At 41.9% G+C, this 23,573-nt stretch overlaps 1 protein-coding gene across 1 annotated transcript; it reads right to left on the bottom strand.

Annotated features, from left to right (window-relative positions):
• Positions 1 to 3,221: 3,221 nt before the first annotated feature.
• Positions 3,222 to 22,241, bottom strand: adamts15b (ADAM metallopeptidase with thrombospondin type 1 motif, 15b). Its single transcript, XM_030438166.1, has 8 exons — positions 20,995 to 22,241; positions 18,155 to 18,287; positions 16,607 to 16,774; positions 9,028 to 9,311; positions 8,744 to 8,921; positions 7,508 to 7,683; positions 6,323 to 6,498; positions 3,222 to 5,313 (listed from the first exon to the last, which is right to left on the bottom strand). Exons 1-8 carry the CDS (start codon positions 21,964 to 21,966, stop codon positions 4,536 to 4,538), a joined length of 2,865 nt encoding a protein of 954 aa, XP_030294026.1. The 5' UTR covers positions 21,967 to 22,241; the 3' UTR covers positions 3,222 to 4,535.
• Between the last annotated feature and the right edge of the window lie 1,332 nt (positions 22,242 to 23,573).

Here is a 23,573-nt window from a genome sequence, read left to right as displayed (position 1 = left end):
ACTGACAGAGTTAAATGCTTTGGGTTTAGGCTTTTCAGGTGAGATCTCGTGGTATTCAGAGCATGTGGATATTTGCTTTGCTTATTCTGTTCATTCAGTCATGAAAACAAAGGGTTTGTTCATTTAAATCAGTCAATGAAGATCTTTCTCTTCTTATTAACATTTCAACCCCAAAACTACAGAGTGCTCCTTTAAAGGTCCTATTTGTAAGAGAAGTGGATGTTTGAGCACTAATAGGACTGTTAACTTACATAAGTTACAATAAGTCAAACACTGCTTTTGTCCAACATATTCAGATGGCAAGAGAGATCAAATCCTGACACTTTGGGATGGTAGGTCGGGATGGTAACCACCCCTGAGCATCATTATTTGAAGAGTTGGGAATGAAACTCAAGACAACTTTCTAACAAATAGGCCCTTTTTAACTTCCATCACATACAGTAAGTAACCTTTTTTTGGCCCCTGACCATGATCTTTTCCTAAACCTAACCAAAGTGCAACTGAAAGATTTTTCTGCAGTCTCATACAAATTAGGGAAGCATGTGCACCTACATGACATGCATACAGACGTAAAGAGATGTCAGTATTTGATGTTCTGCGAAGGAGAAGGGACTGGATGCACTTTGAATCTCCACAATAATACTTACACCTGACTAAACAGTAGTTCATCATTCCAAGGCCAGCATCACTGTTACTGTCAGCACAAGGTTCATGGCTCAGGAGTAGATTATCTCCATGTGTGAGATGCCCTGTGACCCTCTTAAATTTAAAGAGCTGTCACTATTTCCAATTCACTTGGGTTTCTGGCCCGATCCATCCACCAGACATAAACAACAAATTACTAGGAGTATTTCAATTATGATGTTATACATGAGTATGTATTTTACATCCAGCCTCATGTCTCACAGTCTGGACCATTAGCCTGGTGTAAGGCCCTGACTCGTCACTACAGGCAGGGCTGCTTGAAAAACGCCTGCCATATCTCATTAGGCAACAAGCTTGTTGTCTAACCAAATGTAGATATATGGAAAAGGGTATCTCCTTGAAAAGCTGAGAATATTAAAACATTTGTATGAATGTTAAAATAACACGAAAACATAGGAACTCAGTTTTGCTGGCGATGTGTTCTTCAGTGACATTTCATGATGTCATGATTCATACGCCCCCACTAGAGTTTATGGTTTCAAACCGACCCTTCAAATCCAAGGAGAATCCTTTACACTCCTACTACACCTGCTCGGACATTAATATTAACCATCCACCTCTCTCATCAAAACATGTTGGACCCTTTAAAGTATATCATATAGGTCAAATCCTTGGGGTGAGGGTGTCCAAGTCTGAGAGACGTCTGTCCAACAATAGATCAGGCTTACTGGCCGGGCGCTGGACAAACTGGGTGTGTTATTACAGTACAGCCGGGACAACGGAGCTTAAATCAGCAGAATACCAAAGTGGATGAATGAATGTGTTTTCATCTGCGGCCATGCTTCAGATGGAGAAGAGCTGAGTTATCAAGACTGTCTCATCTCATGTGTTAGAAGACTGCATGGCACAGCAGAAATCTGCCGTAACAGATACTGCTGGAGCAAAGAGAGATGTTCAAGAGACAATAGATGTCTCTATTGATATCCAGCCTGTCACCAGATGATATGGGATAGACTTACAGTAATAATTCCTTAATGTCTTACTGTAAAATATCTGGATAATGCCTTAAAACCCAAAGTGTCAGACGGATCATCAATCAGGATTCAGAATACTGTTATATTCTTATATATATACTTTATTTTATACAGTTAGATGGATGTATACATAGTATACAATACAAAAGACAACAATAAAAAATAACATTATCTGTACATGATGTGAAAGAAAGAAAAAACTAACTATACAATACCAGCTTTTAGATGGTATTAATGGGCCTCTGAACCACAACAGGCTGAAGATGAATGTGACATGTTGGCATTGTGTTCAGTCAGTTTAAAGGACAATTCCACCCTCAAATACACATAATTATCTATTATTGTGTGATAGTTGTCTGTTGTTGTTATTTTATGATGAATCTTGAAATTGAAAGCAGTGAAAGTTTTAGTCTCAGAAACATGTAAATGGTCCAGAGAGACACCCTTGTACTTCCAGACTTGGGTGTGACACGTAAACTGGACTCTTACCAAATATTTTTCAGACTGCTAATCCATTTTCTACATAGCTACACATATTTCAAAATGCAATAGCAAAATAATATTCCCTTCAAAACAACAAAACTGAACGGAAAGTAGACCGATGGGTGTGCGTGGTGAAGGATTTTGTTTGAAGATAGGTTTTCTCTTTAATGTCACCAAGGATGATGGAGATGATGAGCCTTCACCTGTTTGTGTGTTTGGCAGGCCTTACTCAGCAGTTCACTGAGGAGAATAAGTTTGACTAAGTAACACCACAGAGAAATAATCAATCCCTATACATTTTGATGGTTGGGACAGTAAAATGTGAAACATACACAACATATACATAATGTGTTGTCATTAAGGTCCGGAGGTGATGAAGCAGCCATGCAGCAGCAGGACTGATGCCTGTAAAGGTTGAGGAAATGCCAGGAAGCAACACAGCAAACATGAACTTCTTGAGGGTCACGTCTCGGCCTGCAATATGATATAACTAGCGTGTTTGTGTAATTGTCCTGACAGTTGATCAATGGTCTAATTTATACATACACTGTAAATATCTTTTAGGACTCGTTTTGATGGACACATGAGACCAGCAGTGGGAGGTTACAGTGCAAACAAGCTGAAAACTCTTGCTGTGATGGTTCCTCGTCAACCTCCCACTGAGTGTCCCACCAGATAAAATTGTTTTTGCTTTGAAAGGCCATTTTTAACTGTGCTGTGTACCTTTTCTTCACAACTAATATACTTTCCGTCTTTTATCATGGGATGGTATTCTACATAGCTAATTTCCATATATGGGTACGTTTTAGTTCTTTCACTACGAGTTTACCTCTTTTTATATTTTCTAATACTACTACGTATGTTTGCTGCTTTTTATGTCATGCACTTCTTCCTTAATGCTGCTCATGTCCTGTCTTTGTCTTTTTTAAACTAGAAAGGTACATTAGACTTTTATTACAATTATTCTGAAGTGCAGATAAACACATTTCTACAAACGTAGCTTTAAAGTCTAACTTAAATCACATTTAGTCATCCCTTTTTGTGGTAAAAAAAAAAAAATGAAATTAATGTCAGTGTGTTGTTTTTATTATTATAATAAAACAAAAAGGTCCGGTGAGAATTATCATAATTGTATCTCAGCCTTCTCAATCTATATAGGCCGATGACTGGCAGTACTACATTTTAAAAGACCTTCAGGGCACCACCATGAAACTGAAAACTGTCAAATATCTTTTCTCCCTTTTGGTTTCTGATTTGTTCTCAAAGGAGAACACAAGGCAAGTGATTTTCAGAGATATGTGTGCTGAAAACAAAACAATACCATTACATTTCAAATGAACTCTAAGCTGATGACAGAAATGTAAAGTGAAGCTACTTTGAGCAAGCCTTGCTTCTTTAGAGTCTCTAGCAGCGAGGTGCATCTCACAGAACTAAGGCTTTCATGAAGGTTGTAACTCTTTGGCAACATTGAACAAATAGCTGAGCATCGGTCGGTTTGGTTTACACAGAACGGACACAGATCCGCTAAATAGAATGTGCTAACATTTTAGCTCTATCTAAATTTTGTTTGCAAGTTTTTTTTCTTCAGATTTTTGGTCAGTAAGTAAAATTCAGGAACCCTGTGATATTAATTGAAATCATAAAGATTGTATCAAGTGCGAAGGATATATTTTTGACTGGTTTTCATTTTGGAAAGGTTATAAAGCTTGAAAAGATATTAGTCAAGATGATCTGATCTGACTCTGGATGGAAGTGTAATAGCCATCACACAACAGCCAACAACACTGAATCAAGAAAAATGACAACACAAAACATTTTGAAACTGTGTGGACCTGCATGAATGATACAGTACTGTGTTTCACATTTTGATGAATTCTTCAGTGAAAGGAGAAAAATGTCAATTCACAGATGAGATATCTGCTGTTGACAACTGCACAGTGTGAGTGTTGAGGTTTTACCTCACCATGCTTCGTGGACTCATCCTTTATACGCAACGATACCAACAAACTATGTTTGTGTGCAGACGAGTGTGAACACTGTCTGCATCTTTTCTCCTCTGGCATTGTGTCATCTTTCATAGTAGAGGTAGACTAACCATGAGTCAGATGGTTTGACAGTTTACAAGAAGACAGCTCCTCTTCTTTTATCTTATCTAAATAGATGTCTCTCTTTTCAAATAATGGAGGGAGACCTTCTCCATCTCCACTGACCTCCTTCGCAGCAGCAGATGTCCTTGAGACACAGCCAGGCTGCATTTGAAAATCTTTCCACCAAACACGGCCATGGAATCATTACACTGATTTGGGTTAAGTTTCCCATCAAATTGTCACTTTGACCGACAAAAATGAGTCCTTGGTCTGTGTCTGTTCTGCTCTAACATGGCTTCAGGTTGCAGAGGTCCAGTTCCTGAGGCTTCCTCCTTCCAGAGCAGTGGTCTCTGGGTAGGTTCAGACCATTCTCAGTCATGCAGCGCACTGGCCGCCTTTTAAAGCCCCTTCCACAGGACTTGGAGCAGTGAGACCAGGTCCCTACATCCCACATAGGACATGGATCCCCACATGCTCTCACTGCTACAGGCCTGTCAGCACTGTCACAGTCCACTGCAGGACGCCCCTCCATGCTCTGGCACTGCACCAGCCTCTTCTGCAGACCATTCCCACAAGTCACTGTGCATGAATCCCAGCTCACAGTCACCCAATGACTGACTGGCCTCTTACCCATCATCTGCTTCTTAGCTTCGACCCTGTTACTGTCCGCCAAGACACTGTTCTGCGCTGTGTGACTTCTCTCCTCCTTCCGCAGCGTCTTCTCCTCCTTGGTCTCCTTGGTGATGTAGAAGGAGTATCGCACCCTGGGAGGAGTCATCTTCCCTACAGATAGTACCTCCACAGTCAGAGGCTCCAGCAGGGGTCTGGTGGCCTGAAGGATCTCCACTGATGTGGAGGTGCCGCTATAGCGCAGTAAGCTGCCCTTCACCAGCAGGTCACGCTCCACAGCAGACACCACGTAGTTGCCGTTCAGCAGGTACTTCCCATGGCGATTCTTCACCGCCAAGTAGTTTTCATCACTGACCATTCCTCGATAGCCTCGCTGACGGACGTCAACATTGGAAGCTCCAACGGGCAGTGTCACCACAAAGTTGTAGCCATGACTGAAAAGGAAGTGTGGAGATGAAGAACATAAACAATGCTGAGTAGCTGTTGGTTAGAGGATAGCTAAGAAATTCTACATGATAATGGATCACAGTGACAATACTCAAATCTCAAATGAGAATACCAATCTAATATATTTGTTTGTTGTAGAGAGAGAAAATACATAGTCCATTTTATTTATTTATACATGTTTTAACTTAGCTTGGCTAGCTGTTTCTTTCTCCTTTCAGTTTGAGAGCTAAGCTAGGCTAAGGGCACATCCCAACAGTACCCACGTCCCTACAACTGAGCCCTACCTCTCAATTCTGGGCATTTACGCCTCAGGGTGTCTTGATTCTTGTTGGGATAGAGGGGTGGGACTAAGTGTCATTTCAATGTATTTTGGTATTTTATTTTTTATCACAGTAGAAGAGTTGCCAATAGTTTGCTGATGTCTCTCGCTCTAGCTAGCTAACTAACATATTGCTATTCATTATTTGTGTATAACAGTCATGCATTTTGACCTATTTCAATCTTTCCATCACCCCTTTGATGGCATAGGATGCCTAAAATTTTACTTACTAAAGTTTAGACTGGCAAGGTAGGAGCACTGGATGCTAGCCTGTGTGATGATGGCCTATAGACAACCGTCCAGGTAATTAAGCAGTCTGCTTTGTTATTTAATTACTTGACTGATGGTGTGAATTAGTGAATTCATTGCTTTTTTACTTCCATTAGATAAAAGTCAAATGGCATTGTGATAGCACCAGAATGTAATGTCCAGTACACAAACACCATCGAGGACAACTGATGATGTATGAGGGTGTTGAAGGGTTGTCACATTTGGGGGAGATTTTAAACACCCTCTCAACACTTTACACTGTTATTTTAAAGGGCTACACTCCTTGTACATTGGTTGTGTGTGCAGACTAGGTATGATGGCTACAGAGATACAACTTTGGGAGAATTGTGAACTCAAGTTGGCTTTTGGATGTAACATTATAGGGCGGTACATTTTGTGCTACTCACATAGGTTTGGTGAACATTCCTGAGACCTTCTTGCAGCCCTGGTTGTCCCCACCACACACACCGCACTTGTCAAACTTCCTGTTGGAGTCCAGCTTGCCATCGCAGCCTGCCTTAATGCATTTTCCTTGAACACATACAGCCGAGGTGTCAGGAGAGCAGGGTGTCCCATCCACAACCTGCAAGGTTTCAGACATCACATCATGTGATCTTTCGATGGATCATACGTCAGCAGGAACAAAGGAGAGAATGAAAGAGCTGGACAGAAAATGTTAGCCACATACATCATCTTTGCATGATTCATTCTTCTGACTTAACAAACATGAACCAAAGAGATCCATAAATAGAAAGACAAAAGTAGCACCAGTGTACAGAGTCCTTTAGTGTAAACGAGATCTTGGCTTGGATTGCAGCTACACACTTATTTCCTTGCTGGTTGCATAAATAGTTGCTGACAGGCCACAGCTGTTAGGTGACACTTTCCCTGCATGTTTCACTTCCTCACCACTCCATCTATCCTGAAGCCGCTCTCGCCAGTGCCACTGACACATCCACTCTCACTGCTCTGCTGCTGATGGAAATGCCTGTTACATCTTGCACTGTGGATGAGTTCACAACCATTGTGAGCAGAGAGCTGACCAATAATTCTACCTACATTTTTTAATTAAACCTCCCATGAGCTTTTGATTCATGATGGGGTGTTCAATGTCATGACATTCAGACTGCATTAGCAACTCTAATAGTTGATGACCATTTAGCTCAGAAGATTAACAAAATTCCCAATGTCATGTCTTAGCTTTTCAGAGCGATCTAAGTGTGGCTGGTTTTTATTCAAGCAGCATAATAAAAGCTGACAGCACTGCTCTATATACCGTCAACAGGCTGCACCATATCTAGCAATTATCAGGCTCACATCAGCCTCCAGATGGTTGGGTAATTATCATTTGCTGGTAATGTGAAGGCAGTCAATATGTCATTTGGCCCAAACTTTTCAGAACTCATTGGAATTGCTCTACTTTATTACCACAGCGTACCCACAGGGCTGTCTCATAAATATAATTTGTGGTGTCTAACTAATGACTTTTTTCAGTTATAAGAAAAAGTGAGCAGTTGATTAAACAGATACAATCAGATGGTAGGTTTGCAATGAGGAATGGTTGAGTGCACACAGCAAATCAGGTTACATACCTTTGGAGCGAGGACATAGAAGTATCCAGTCCCGTTGGCGCGGCAGATGAGCTTGCATTTGTCTTTGGGAGAGATGCCCGAGTACTTGGGAACCCACACAACAGAGGAACCCAGTCTGTTGGTGTTTAGGTTTAAACCATTGAATGCCTCACACTGCTCCTCACGGAAACTCTTAGCTGGAGATGAAAAAGCAGCCCTTAGAATACTATGTCACTATGTCTCAGCGCTCTTTGTCACTGTTGCTAGACACATCGGCTTTCTGTTCTTTTTATTTTCATTTACAATGATAATAGTATTTTTTCAAATAAGGAGTCATCGATTTCAAGTGGATCAAAATAATTAGATCACAGATATACTGTAAGTGGCTAAAATTTAGTTTTGGGTGGCTGCCTTAGAGACAGGGCGAGGAGCTCAGACATCTGGAGAGAGCTCAGAGTGGTGCCCCTGTCTTTCGCATCCAAGGAGCCAGCTGATGTGACCCAGTAGACCCAGAATTCACTCATATGGCCTGGGAACTCTTCAGGATCCCCCAAGAGGGGCTTGAAAACATTGCTGAGGAGAGGAACGTCTGGAAAACCCTGCTTGGTCTGCTGCCAGCGCCACCCAGCCCCGGAAAGGCTGAACAATGGATGGATGAAAAAGAAGCTCCTCATATCTGGTCAAATGACAACTATTGCTGACAGATCTTATAGGATCAAGCTAATGAGCTAATGGAGCTAAAGTTAGCATTACTGGCTAGTGACTTTTTTCAGTAGACTTTTTACTGTTTCCTGCTGACTAATGGGATCCCTTTAAGGGGATATTCATCATGTAGTTGCTCCTTAGTTTAGCCTTTATGCTGTGTATATTTTACTTTTAACATGACGAGAGAAAAGCCTTACTGCGTGAGCACCAAGCAATGTCTCAACCAGACCTGCTAACAATTGGGCTTGCATATTAAGGCGGATGAACACACTTTGCTTACATTGTTGGTCACTTGTCCCTGTGTTTTAATTGGCTTAAAATAAAGAAACTACCATCCATACTCAATACATACAAAAATATTGCTCTTACTACAACTCCATGTGCACTTCTTCAATGTGCTAATGCAGCCAAAGCTTAAAGGGTGTGTCTGCTATGCCCATTGTGGGTGCTAAAGTACTGTTGGGCAATTGCTGTTGGGGGAAAGGTTCAGGGAATGGTCAATGGCAGCTTTTAACACGTCTTCCTGCGTGAACGTTCTCAAACAGTGTGTACCTGTTTCAGGACAAGAGTTGAGGTTACAGGACCGATATTTGATGCGAAGGCCGTAGCAGTATTTGCCTCCATTCTCAGGGACAGGGTTGTCACACTCTCTCTTGGCCAGCTGAACTCCTCCACCACAACTTCGGGAACAGTCTCCATAAGCACCCCACTTCCCCCACCGCCCATCCACCTGGGACAAAAGAAAAACGGGGATTGGTATATCATTCTGTAATAAAAAATACAAAAACGAAAAAAAACAAAACAGGAAGGACTTGACAGTGCTTTCTTTCTCTCACCTTGATGTCCATGGTGCTGTTCTTTTCAGTGCAGGCTCCTCGGTAGCAAACCTTGCCGTTGTTGCAGCTGGTACCGTCCGCCCAAGGGAAGTGTCGAGTTTGGCAGACCAGCTGGCCACGGGCCTTCCCGGTGCACCACAGCTTGGAGCAGGGCTGCATGTATGGGCAGGGCTTAGAGCTGGGGCCGAAGGCAAGCTCACACTGGCGATGAAGACTGTAGCTTGAACCAGGCAGGTTGTCTGAGAGAGACAGCTGCCTTTGAGGCTGGTCCAGCAGACAGTCTCCTACAGAAATAAACCAACAGCACCGCAGACAGTCAGACTGATTTCACTCATATGGATATTATATTCAGGTGACTATATGACTAGAGGTGTGCAAGTGTTCAGATATTCTTTCATTTGACCAGTTTTCTGTCGTCTTCAGCTGCTGATCAGCCACTGAAAACAGGAAGCTGCACGTATTTATATTTTTGGATTTAAACTTTGCAATAAAAGTTGTTCTTTACGAAGTCACCGAACCAAACAGGAGAGTTTTGGCATCTTTTAGCTCCTTATTTGGTTTCATGACATTCATCAACCTCATTTACAGCAGCAGCAGGCAGCTGTACCAGGACAAATGTTTATAAGACCACGTTATGCTACCTGCCCAGTACCAAACAGCTGATAGAAAACACTGGCAACTACTTACTGAACATGAATCAGCTAAGAGCAAAATACATGCCTCAGGAGTTGGTGGAGAACAAAACATACATTAGCTTTAGTAAAGCTGAAAGTTGAACTGTATTAGGCGGACAGAACACAACTCTAAATGAAAAACCGTTGTTATATGTCTGACGGATGTGTAGATAGCTAACACATTTAACACCCTCTCAACTTAATAAGGTTTGTAACATGTCAGTGTTTCATATGCAACTTGAATATAGTGCACAAATTTGTAAGAAATGGATAGAATTCAAAGGTTTCTCCGAAACTATAAAGACTGTTATAACAGCTGCTCACCCTCTGTTTGCTGCCGCTTTCTTTGGCTATAGTGACCAGCTGTCGTTAGTCAGTAGCTCAGGTAGATGTGGAGCTAAGTGTCCCTGTTGGTTGAAGGTACTCTGCCTGGATTACAACATCGAAACTCAGGGGGAGCAACGGCAGGTATCGGGGCTCTGCTAAACTGGGCTCAGCCACCTCTACAAAACAAAGCTGCACACCAGACTGTGACTAGACAGGGTCACACCGAGGTCAATTTAAAGACCGACAGACTTGCCCCCTGTGTGGAGAAGCAGCATGTAGCAGTACTGACAGCAAGATGTATTTTAGCCACCTAAAAGAAGGCACACCTAAAAAAAATGTACATCTGTTGAAGTCTATGCTATAGTTTGAAAATTGTTGGCGCTTTATGTTGCCGTCAGACTTCCCTTCCCTTTGGCACTACATTCCCTGAACCGTACATCATCCGTATTCCTACACACAAGCACAGCTGTGCCTGCTGTGCACTGTATCACCGATCAGCTGTTTGGGTCGGACTTTCAGCGGCTATCTGTCGGCAATGTAAAGCGCCTGACGGGGCTACGTGCTGCTTCTCCACACGGGGAGAGTTGATGGTCATCTACTACAGGTACCACAGTGACTAGGGATAAGTACCTCATATAACCAGACATGTGACCCCAACTATCACTTTGTACTCGTCTTAGTTCAGTAAATTAGAGAAACTGGAATTCAGACGTGCACGGTTGTATTTTTCTGTTTAGTAAGGAAAATAGGTGTCACAATATTTCCTTTCTTGACATTTTGAGTGTATTTTGTTGACTTTTTAGACTCAGTAGTGAACTGGCTGTTTTTTATGTCTCCCAGCTGAAACCACGGTGGGCTATCAGACTATCACGTCTTGAGGTAAAAAATGGTATTAGCAAAAAGCATTGATAATGTTAGTTCATCTTTTCAGTGTTTCTTGCTAAATCTCTGGCCATGTTTTGCATATTGTTCTCTAGAGACAAATAGAAAATCTCAGACAAAGAAACAAACAAATAACATCTGTACTTGTGAGTAATTTTGTGATCAAATGACTGATGTGGTGAAAATAGTACTTTTTGTGGCCGGGGATTTCTTTCACCTGCATGCATTCCTTAGTAATGAACTCACAACTCATCGACATTTTGATTCATAAGTCCACAAATGAATGAAGAGAACGTGAGAGAGTGATAAAGATTTGTTATTTTCAAGGGAGACGAACAATGTCCCTGACTATCAATTTTGCCCTTTGAAGTATTTCTATCCGATTTATTCACCTTGTCCCATCGGTCAAAAATGACCCGCTTTTCCTAAACCCCTTAAATAAAGCAGCCTGGTTGAATTTTAAAGATGATGACACAACCTGTCATTTACACCAAATTGTGTCTTCACTAAGGAAGAGGTTGATGATCTATCTATCACTTTTTCACAAAAGCATGAAACTTGGTACCCCTAGAGTTTGGGCCCCTGAACACTGTCAGAGATGGAGCCACTGCAAAAACAACACATGACGACCATTTTATTTTCTGCCATAAGTGAATTATGTATTTTGCATCATATCTCCTGAACAAACATGATATCACAGAAAAGGTGCTGTCTACCCCTTTGGTCAAGGATTGCAATGATATTGTATACTACATCATTGATTGTTCGATTAACAGTAAATGGTGAATTCAGGTACGTTGTGATAACGAAACTACATAATCCAGATGATATGTCAGCAGGGCTTTTAAATAGGTGTCTCCTCCCTCAATGTCTCATTGATTTAGCTCCATGACATCTTTGGGGGGCTCAACAACGACCCTGGTACTACCACAAGACTAGACCAATCAATGGTGTTGTATTGTAGTAAAACAAATTATACGTGATTTACTGTTCATATTTGTTACTTGCAAGCCTACAGCTGCAGTAACAGATTGGGTTGCTCAGTAACAGTAATTTTGTTGAAAAAGCTGAAGTAATCAACATTCCTAATCACATACTTGTTTAGAAGGAAGAGGGCTGATTCAGGGTCAGTTTAGAATCCTTTCAACCTTTTCACAAACAACTACAGACCATCCTGTGACAGGATCGCACCAGAACAAGGAGTGTACAACATTAAACATGGTAAAGTTAACTTATTTCACCAAACTCACTTCTGTTCCACTGCACCATTCACGTCACAGCAGGTGTGATCCCATTGTAAGACGGTCTCCAGTTTTACCTTACCTCATTTTAATCTCAACAACACACCTTCCACATGCAAGCTGCTGGGGTCACATTGGGGGCAGTGGTAGCCGAATCCAACTGCGTTTGCCCTTCTCCCATTACCACCACTGAGGTGCCCTTGAGCAATGCCCTTAACCCCAACTGCTACAGTGGCTGGCAGATCAGACTGTGGTTGTATGGCGGCACTTCAGGCGTGAATGGTTAACTGTGTGAATGTGGTCAGGGCAGTCCTAAAAAAAAAAAAAGACCATTGCTTTCTGTGAAACTGCCTGAAATAAAGTAAGGTTAAATATATATATATATATATATATATATATTTATATATATATATATATATATATATATATATAAAGAGGTGGGGAAAAAAATCGATATTGCAATATATTGTTGTGCTCTCTGTCACAATAAATAATCGATATACTGACGGCAAATATCGATATTTTATTGATAGAAGACCGCGGCAGCCCACTAACACCCGCTATAAAGCAGCTAACATTGAAAATGACTACAGCGGCGCACCATCTGGAGAGAACCCTGAGCTGGACACATTAAAGTGCATGAACATTAATAACATGTCTTATGTAAACCAGGACAGTGCTTTCTGTTACTGAAAAGTCAGTAGCAACTTGTTTTATGTAAACTTGGGCCCATTTTAGTTTAACAATTGCTAAACAAGATAAGAATAACATAAAAATGAAATGAAATATTGAGCACATTTCAGTATGCAACCAATTATGTGCAGAGTTCTGTTCACCCATCCAGTACCTAGGAAGTGGGAACATAAAAGTGCTTTGGGTCAACCTGGACACATCAAGGCATATTACATTTATAGAAAATAAAATAAAATAAATGCAATAGATGCATAAGACGTTTTTCTTTTTAAGTCACATATCGTGATATATCGTTGATGAAATTTCTTGCAATATATCGAATATTGCAGATATCGTGTATCGTGATATTATCATTATCGTGGGCCAAATATCGTCACAGTATCGAATCGTGAGTTACCCGTATCGTCCCACCCCTAATATATACACATATATATTAGTGCTGTCAAAGTTAACACTTAATAACGCGTTAACAACGAGTTAACGCAACATTCTCTTAACGGCGTTAATTTTTTTATCGTGTGATTAACGCTTGGTATTAAAAAAAAAAAGAAATGTGCATTGTATGTTTACGGCCGTCGATGGCATCTGTTGTCTTGATCCAGAGGGTGGCAGAAGAATAAGAAAGGGAATCAGAAGAAGAAGAAGCAGGGTTGGCGGTTCGGGAAAAACACGGTGAACTAAAAAGTGAAAGCGAAAGGAAATGGAGAAAGGACTTATGAACGGCAAATTCACTTTCTGCACGTACTGTCAACATGAAATGAGTTACCATTGAAGTACGTCGAGACTCAAATATCATTTGCAAGCCAAACACATGGCAGATGCAGGGAGCCCCTCCCCCTCGCCAAAAGCAGACATCACCATGTTTTGATCCCATTTAGGGTGAGGGGATATTTTTTGAGCCTTTTATTTTCCTGCATGATTTGAAGTGTTGAATAAACATTTTCGAAAAGCAAGCATATTTGCCCTTTCTTATGTTGTTAAAAGTATTAAGAACATGAAAAAATACATTAAGGTACATTTAGAACAGAAAAAAATGTGCCAAAAAAAATTTGCGATTAATCGCGAGTTAACTATGGACAAAATGCAATTAATCGCGATTAAAAAAATTAATCATTTGACAGCCCTAATATATATTTATATATATTGAATATTGTTCTACTCCTTCAGTGTGTTAACAGGGTTAATGAATAAAAGGAATACGATTTAAAAATCTTCACAACATGCATGCAGCTGACATGATATGAAGTCTCACCCAGGTTCACAGATACTGTCATTTCCCTCTCATAATGTCACTGAATTCAGCATTAACTGTTCACCTGAAACATTTATGATGTTGCAAATCATTGTAATCCCTGACCATCAAACATCGGGGTAGACATCATCATTCCTGTGTTATCATGTTGGGTTCAGGAGATATGATGCAAAATACACAACACAAAACACAAGTGTTACAACTTCTATGCATAGCAAGGGTGCTCAGGTAAGTTCATGTAAAACCATGACAGAAGGATGTACCACCTTGGAAACTATGGATTGTAGCAATAATGAAATGTTCAAAAAACATGCGGAAAAATATCCTATTTGCAGAACATGTTCTCACAGTATGATCAAAGATGGATATTATTTGGACATTAAATTATGCACGATCTTAAAACTGCTGGTACTGTTTGTTCAGTCACTTCGGCTTGAGTCTGGACAACAGCAGACGTAGCTCTGTGAGACAGTGCAGACGCCGGATCATGTTTAGATTAAGCAAATGACTCACGCAGAAAAGACAGTGGTGATAGCTTCGGAGCGTTAAACTTAGTCAAGGCTCATTTTCCTGTTGCAGTAAGTGGACTGGTCGGGGGGAGGTAATAAATTGGTGTTTAATTCTGTCTATTACACAGAATCCACTTACAGTCGCTTACTGGAACTTAAACAGAGACAGAAAAAGACTTGGCATAAAGGAGCTACTGAGGAGAAAAAGTTGCATGATATATTAATACACTTGTGAATGTTACATTGAATATAGAAGTGGAGAGTGCATATCAGCATATATGAATCACATGAAGGAAATAATAGATCCTCAGATTTTTCCATGTTTAATAATTATTGCACTCCAGTTTCAAGTGCACTTCTGGGAGTGATATTACATCAACAATGTCCAGCAAACAGCATAAGCCAGCCTGTTAGTTTGTCTCTGAGAAGCTGGTTGTTGCATCACTCACACACTGATTGGATTCTGATCACATGAAAGTTCATTTGTACCTTACGTGGCAGCTGGATTCGTGAGATCACCTGATCATGTGATCTAACACATTCATGTTGCCAGGCTTCAAGCTTTGCACTTGTGGCCAAAGCACAGAGGTTCACCCAGTCGGCGTCCCTTGAGGAACTATTGGCAACTAAGGGCGTGGTTTAGATGAAACCACCTGCGAGAGACGCAACCGTTTGTTTAATAAGCAAAAAGACGACTGCTCCAAAGGTTAGCTTAGCTGCTGCAGCATCATTACATCAGAACTGGAGAATGTATTTCATTAGAGGGCAGCAAAGAATGACACTGAAGACTGTTCACCGTGACTGGTAAAAGTTTGATTAACCACCTGGCTGAAGTTAGCCTGTGATGACAGATTTCTCTTCCAATCACCTGCCAAGTATTCTTTGAAAGTTCCTTTTCCAAACAGTTTCTAGTGCAGCTTCGAGTTCTGTGTAACAAACAATCTGTGTGACAGATTATGTTAATTTAGCAGTAGTTTTAAATGCTTTAGAATTTTTTCATCAGTTCAACATTTTACCATGAACTTGTCTATGAACCAAAATAAATGTATTGGCTTTTTCTTCAACATGTCTACTATGAGATGACAACTGCTGCACATGTGTCAGTCACATGGTTGACACGTTGTGGCCTTGATGTTACTAACATGATAGCTAACTGTTGCCTGTTTTGTTTACACATCCAGCAGACACACAGCAACATTAGCATTAACCTGAAATGATATTTTTGACCACCTATGATAAATATTCACTTTCTGTTTTCATCACCATCAACCAAGAGGAAAAGCTTTCTCTTTAGCTGCTGAATGCTCCAATATGTTCAGCAGCTGATCACTGACTCTGTCTGTTTGCTGCTGAACAGGTAGTGTACGCTGGGTTCATCAGAGCTGTGGAGGCGAGGGAAACTGCAGAGTCAGGTGATTATTTTCTGTCTTTTCATTACTACAAGTGATCCATTTCACATTACACACGGGGACATGACCCACTGTGCATATTAATATGAATGAGTGCAGCATTAAGTCCTTCTTTCTTTTTGACTGATTCCCTTGTGAACTTAGACATGATATCAGCCTTTTGGATATTTTGCTGGTAGAAGGTTCTATCCTCCTGCTGTTGACTTTCACTGTTTTATTTGTTGACTTAAGATATTACCACACTATGGCTTTTATATTCCATGACCCCAATTTGGAAGAAAGACACTCAAGAATGAACACTTAAAATGTGTATTTAAATAAATAATATGTTCTTTTTTCTTTGGGCTTCCATCTTCCAGGATAAACCATACATTAGACCAAAACCTTGCATTATAATAATACTATAACATATGGTGTGTGAATGTTTCATGACTTCTAAATTGAAGCTGAAATTGAAATGACAAATGTAACCATGACAAAATAGAGCCCTGGTCTGTTTCTCGTGGGTCCAATTAGATTTGAACCAGGTGACGGCTTGAAGCCTGGACATAATTTGTGAGTCCAGAGACACAAACAGGAAGTGTTTACTAACCATGACCTCTGTCCAGGAACTCAGTAATGATGGCCGCGCTGCACACAGACCAGGGCCTGCTCCTGTCGATCTGAATCAGTGTGGGAGACATCATGTGGTTGTCCTTTAGTTTCCCAAATACCTCCTCACATGCTTTCACATTGTCGTGGGGCATGTTGAAGACGTGGCCTGAGGGATGGAGGGTGGGCGGGAAGAAAGGCAGAAGGTCACGTCTTTGTTAGAGTCAAGTTATTCTGTTTTCACTGTCCCACGATTTAAAGCTCGATAAGCAGTTAGTAATACAGCAACGTTTCTGTGGTGATGACAGTCAAATATGGAAATGCTAACACAAGGGGAAACTTTTTACCAGACACCAGCACATGTATGCATAAGGCAAAGAGAACTCGACTTGGACTGATCCGAACATGATGTCATAGCAGACAGGAATGCAGTCATGCATGGGAATATTCAGCGTGGCATATATCCTGGTTCTGAATCAGGCCAATAGGGAATTTATTTCCCATGGAAATCATTTCATTCCCCAAATATGAACATGTGGTACTTTCTAAAAGAAAAACAAGAACATAAACTGTGTTTCAGCACATTAAATCATGAGAATTAATTACTTCACATATATGAGCATAGTGTAAACCAATTCTTCTATTGCAGGCTCATGAGTTTGTTTTGCATCTGGTCTCAGGCATGACTCTTGCCCTCTCAACCCGATTATTACAAATGTGAGAAAAAACAACTGTCACTGGTATTGTTGCTAGGATTAGCCTTATCAACTGGAGCGATTTAAGAGTGTGTCAAACTGCAATATATGCAGTGTAATGCCACTCAATGAAGGATAAGCAGTTCTCAATTCCAGATCATTTTCCATTTCCACCTTCCATAGATCAAAACAGGTCATTTTAGGCTGCAGGAAGGAGATTTATTTTTTGTGAAAGTATAGTTCAGCAAATGATGCTTGTTAGCACTTGATACACTTAAACTCTTAAACAGATGCAAATTGCTAGCTTGCATCTAAGACTAGCTGGATTGTAGTACAATGTTTTCATGAGATAATTCATGGCAACTGAACTTCTGACTTGTCAGTTTGTCATATCTCACTTGCCATTTGCAGCTGCCAGCGTTGTGCAGCTGTAATGTTGAACATGGATCTCTCTCTCTGCCCAGAGACCTGCTGGTTTTGATTGAGTCCTCTAATGAGGGGCTGATTTGCGAACAGAACATCAGGTGAATGCACTGAAATAGCTGTTGGGACTGAACCCCAGCAGTGCTCTGGGACCACGGCTGAAAACCACAGCCATTTAGATCCTCAGGAAAGTTGCAAAGCCCTCCGGCCAGGCCAGTTTCCACCCTGATTATGCTTGCAAACATCTGTCAAAGCTTTCCTGCAGCATTCCTTTGATATTTAAAGCTCAGGTTATATATTGCCCTGAACATATCTCACTCTGAGGCCAAATATGCATTAGCATACATGTAGAACGCATAATGTAAGTGTTCAATCCCTGCCGTTGAACATGTCGCTCACAATTTTCACAAATAAAGAGACAACTTTCTCACCGAGTTCGTGTGCAGTGGTGAAAGCCGAGGGCAGGCCATCATCTTCAATGACAGAGCAGCTCCTCTTCGGGTCGCACATGGTCCCAACGTCAGCCATCCCCAGTGTGTCACAGGTTGTAGCCCCGCAGAGATCCTGTGACACAGAGACACAAGTGTTATCTGTGAAGTCTTTCTCTTTATTCTCATGGGAAGCTTGAAAAATCTGATAAGTTTTGTGTGGCTCTGCCGCGAGCTACGGAATGAACAGACCATGAAGAGCGCTAATACAAAGCACATGGGACTATGGTTTGCTTATTGCCGCTCCGTTCTTAAAACATTTTGAAGCGGAGGGTCAGGGGAGATGGGCCACCACCACTTCCTCGTGCTGTTTAGTTAAAGATGTAAGAAGAGAGTTCAGGAGCACCAGATGAGTCCCACCTGTGGCACACAGCCCAGGGTAAAGTAAAACCATCCACAGTCGTGACATGTTTACCACTAACTGTCTAGCTATCTCATCATGTCTCTGTGGGGTTGACTGGCAGAATCAGAAAAAAACATATTTCCGTCAAATAAACATCTTCGTCAGTTTTGTATCACGTCTGTAGGATTATCTTTTTAATCATGCTGGCAGCAGAGTATAAACCCAAATAAACCCAGTTAATTCCCATTAATTCACTTCACCTATTAAAAAAATCCTTACCTGCAGGTTTCCTGTTGAGGTTACTGGGGAAACAATCCGATGCTCGTTATTAACAAACTGACGCACAAGTGGCACTTTCAAGGCTTAAGAAGAGTTAGCTAAGCGGACTAAGCAATAAATAGTGTTATCACCTCATAAAGTTGCTAACCCAGATCATCATGACTGAAGGAACCAATGTCAGCAATTGCTCTAAAAAAGAGGATTCTTGTCCTGTTACCAGTGGTTCTAGTTAAGTTTCAAAATGCTGAAAACTCTTATAAAGAGTTCTCTCTGTTGAGCTGTACTCCCCTGACCCTTCCTCTAGTGCCACCATGAAGTTGATATTTTGAGTTTTTGGTTGAATGTCCTGACAACTGTTGGATGGACTGTCATGACATTTAGTGCAGACACTGGTGTTCCCCACGGATAAATCAGACATGAGACCCAAGTCTTTTTTTCTTGGGCAAGTGGAGTCAAATCACAGGTTGTTTCAAGTCCCTAAGTGACTGGAATCAACTTGAGTCCAAGTCACAATGACTCGAGTTCTGTGGTGATTTAGTAACTTGTAGTCTAGCATCTCCATCGGGTAAACATTTTAATTTGTCTGTAGTTTGTGTTTATTGCTAATTATCAATTGTTAGCATGCTAACACGCTAAAATAAGATAAAAACACGGTCATCGTCATACCTGCTTAACATCAGCATCATATGTTTACATGTCATTTTGAGCATGTTAGCATGCTGGCATTAGCATCTCCCTCAGGGACTAGTCATTATCATTGGAAATGGCTGACTCAGCAGGAAGGTGGTTGCTTTGTTCTATCTCAAGTCTTACAGCAGAGCTTTCATGTCTAAAATATATTTTGTCTCTGTTTCAATATTTCTGGTCAGGACTTCTGATAATATATTTTATCAACATGACTTCCCTGTGCTTTTGTAGGGTTCAAAGTAAATATGAACACATAGTAGATGATGAACTTGTTAACCCTGTCTTACAGCAATGCCAGAAGCAGCCTCCGCCAGCCATGTGTGCACCACACCACTTGCTTACCGTAACCTATTACAAGATTTTTCCCTTCTCAGCGACTGCACTTGTTGTGCCCTACAAGGACAACAAGACCGGACCTGGACCTCCTGACATATGATGGCCCTCAGTGTAAATAAGGGTTCCTTCCCGGCACTGGGGTGATTCTTCACTTGTTTAGATCTTGAAGTGTTTTTGCATGTTGCTACGCAGTAAAGGAGAGAAGCTGTGTTTCAAATGGACCAGCCTGAGCCAAACAGTACCTAATGGAAAGCAGACCGGCACTAACGACAAGACATCAGAGAGAGAGAGACAGAGAGAAGTTAGTGACTGTGGAAAAGGATTCACTAGTTTGTGGTCACAGCTCTGGTGGCCACATGGGATTATCTGACAGCTGTGATCAGGTTGACTGCTCCAGATATTGCCAATATACAGTTATCATTTTGAATGAATGAAAAAGGAATCTGGGTTCCGATCGAATTCTTATAAAGTATTCTGACTGTTACGAAGGTGTCTTACTGGCAGATAGTGACCCAGTTCTGCAGAGGCAGACAGAGGTGAGGTCTTCCATGGAAAGAACTGTCTCACAGGCTCTTTTCCAGTGACTCACTGAACTAAGTGAAGGAGACTTGCAGAGGTGTGCAGTTGACAGGCTGGACCAACACACATGTTCACACAGGGTTACTGAGTGAGCACACAGGGCACAGGCCTCTGTGTGGAGTGACAGCTATGAGTACGAAGACACACAAAACAAACCCAAAGATGCAACGTCTCAACAGAGACACACACAACACAGCTACAAAGAGACGAAGGTTTGTTTGTTAAAGACAAAAAAAGACTGCAAAGTCATAAAATGAGTACATGTGGAGAGATTGGAACAGACACAAAGATATTTTAAAGTGATGACAAAAGTGTGTATTACTGAGATTCAGAGAGTTTTACTGAAAGAGGGGTCATTATATAACACTGTCTGTCTGCTTGTCTTTCTTATATGAAGAAGGGTCGGGGGGCTTGTACATGCACAAGGCCGAGGGCCCGTTGTGCATGATCTACTCATGCACAAGTACTGTACCAGTGCAACGTTTCTATTTTATTGTCTGTGCAACCAATATGATGGATTATAACTGGACCTGATGCAGCTCACTCATGCCCTGCTTACCTGTTTGGTGAACAGGACGGCAGTGTCCCAGTACTCTGGGTGCTTGTCGTTGTGTTTATTCAACTTCTTCTGCCAGGAGCAGAAGTTGCGCAGAGTCAGGGCTGCATTACTGGAAACCTTCGGTCCCTTGTCAGCTTCATTTATCACCGTGAAGCCCACCACCACTATGTTAATGGAGTTGAGAATGCTGGGGTGCTTGTAAAGCCTGGCTGCTACTGACATGAGGGTCAGGAGGTAATGCTTCAGGTCATCCCCGTGAAATTTAGCCATAGATTCATCTGCCACCACCAGCACCTCCACAAACCTGGGGATGGAAGCAAACCTCTTGGACCTCCCCAGGGTCTTCAACACAGTTTCAGTTAAGCCGTCAATCTCCAGCTCGCCCATGTGCTTGTATTTCTCCAGGGAAATGTTGAAGTTGGTGTCAGGTGTGACTCCACACCTGCTGGTGAAGTTGCCGCCAGAGTGCGCAGCGCGTCTCCGGCGGCGGATGACATGCGTACTGTCAAAAGACTGAACGTATCCAGACGCGGCTGCTGCGTCTTCTGTCCTGCTTTGTCTGATAAAATACTCCATGCCATTAAAGGAGAAGCCTCCGTGGAGACCTTTACACAGGCTGAGCGCAGCGAAGGAGTCCGGATCCGCGTTGACATCCCCGGAGTAGAAGCATTCCCTGAGGTCAGTGGTGGCGGTGCCGTTGGATGCTGAGGAGCCGCTCTCAGGCGACAAGCTGCCCGGTGCGAGGAAACTAGAATCCGGCGTGAGGTGGAGGTAAAATTCCTGTTTGAATGCACTAAGTTTAAAAACCACCAGTCTTTCATTCATGTGCTCTGCACGCCGGTGCACATGCTTTTCTTGCTTTTGATGATCCACACGAACAGGTATGCAGAAGTCTACCTCCATGCAGTATGTCATTTTGGAATAAAGCATGAATTTTGTAAAGATAATCAAAGAACTAATGAGTATCGCCATCTCTGCTCCGGCTGTGAAAAGTCCACTCAGTAATTCAGCTGCAGAGCGTCTGCAGGCAGTGAAGAAGTTGTGCGCAATGGCACGATGCGCCGCTTGTGCGTCCTCGGAAAACTAAGCACCCGCACTGTCCTCCAGCTTCATTTCCATCTTGCACCTTCTCCACTCTGGCCCCCAACTTCTCCGAGCTGCTGAGCTTTAAAGTCGCGCATACACACCGACGATTGCTTTCAAGTGAGATCTGGGTATGTGCGCAAGACAGAGCTCATTGGTCATGCGTCTCGGTTTGTGCTGCAGACCGCAGCCACTTGTAACTCTCCAAATATTATTGTTGCCGTACAGCATGTGTGACAGGAGCATCACCCCCTCCCACCGGCGAACAGGGAGCAAAAAACACGAGAGACAAAAGGAGAGACAAAAAGACACAAAGCTTTAAACTAGTGCACATGCACCATAACTCCACACTGGTAACCTGACGATGTAACATTGTATTCATTTATGTTTGTATTTATTATTTATTTATGTTTGTATTTATTTATCATAAAGTTCATTTGAGATTCTCCACAATATATCCAAAGATCTCAAGTAATTTCTTAAAACGTGCTTTCTTTTTTATTTTTCAGATACACACATTAATAAGTCGAATGAACAAAGAAAACACTAAACGTCATCAGCGTGGTAACACCGATGTGTGTTAGAATGAATACATTATCTGTCTTCTTGCTTCAGGGAAAGTGTGAAGACGAACGCGGAGTGAAATGCGGGCAGAGAGCGACACCTGTCTGTCTCTGAGCTCAGGTGCAGCTTCAGTGCGTAAAACAGCCTGATCAGCTGTTTTGTACTGTGGCGCCATCTAGCGGTCAGAGAGTCAAACGGCACCTCGGGGATCATTTGAAGATGCTGGCGTTCTCCTGGCAAACAGTCTCACTGTGGTGATTTACATGGTGCCTGGCCGAACATGTGTCGTATCACAGCAGAAGACAAAGCATCGTGAATGAGATGCTTCTCAGCGCAACATGGCGGTGGGAAGAGATTCATGAATACCAAGTCAATGCTAGTTTTGAATTTGAACTCTGGGGTCCTTGTTTTAACATTTGAGTAAAATTGAATAGGTTTCTTTGAGTCATTGCTTCATAACATACACAGCAAATGTATTACAAGTGGCTCTTAAGGTAAAGACCTCTGTAGAAAAACATGTTTTTTTTCTGATAAAAATGATTTACTAAATCATAATATTCAAAATAGTTTCTCTGCAAAACAGTTATGGTGCAAAAACACATGATTGAATAATAGTGTTCCTCCTGTGGCTGTGCTGATGTGCTGAAACCTCCCCAGAGTTGAAGGTGGCGGTCAGCGCCTCTCTCTGTCCAGCGGTGATCTGTTGTGCGCGGATAAAGCAGACCAGCCTTGTGGGGGCTCCGGACTCTGTGGGGGCCTGCCACTCACAGACGGCTCCAAAATAACTCGAGTAGCGGACTTCCAGCTATGCGTAGTATAGATGTCCTGCCTGCCATATAGCACGCTGGGTTAATAATAGGAGCACGGTTGTCAAGCTCTTGCAGAAGGGGGGAGTGTCGGACTATTCTCATTGGATCCGTTTTATCCGCGAG

The sequence above is a fragment of the Sparus aurata genome, chromosome 2, assembly GCF_900880675.1.
Source record: "Sparus aurata chromosome 2, fSpaAur1.1, whole genome shotgun sequence".
NCBI classification, from domain to species: domain Eukaryota; kingdom Metazoa; phylum Chordata; class Actinopteri; order Spariformes; family Sparidae; genus Sparus; species Sparus aurata.
Note: the sequence above shows the minus strand (reverse complement) of the source record. Positions and strands in the feature narration are given on the sequence as shown.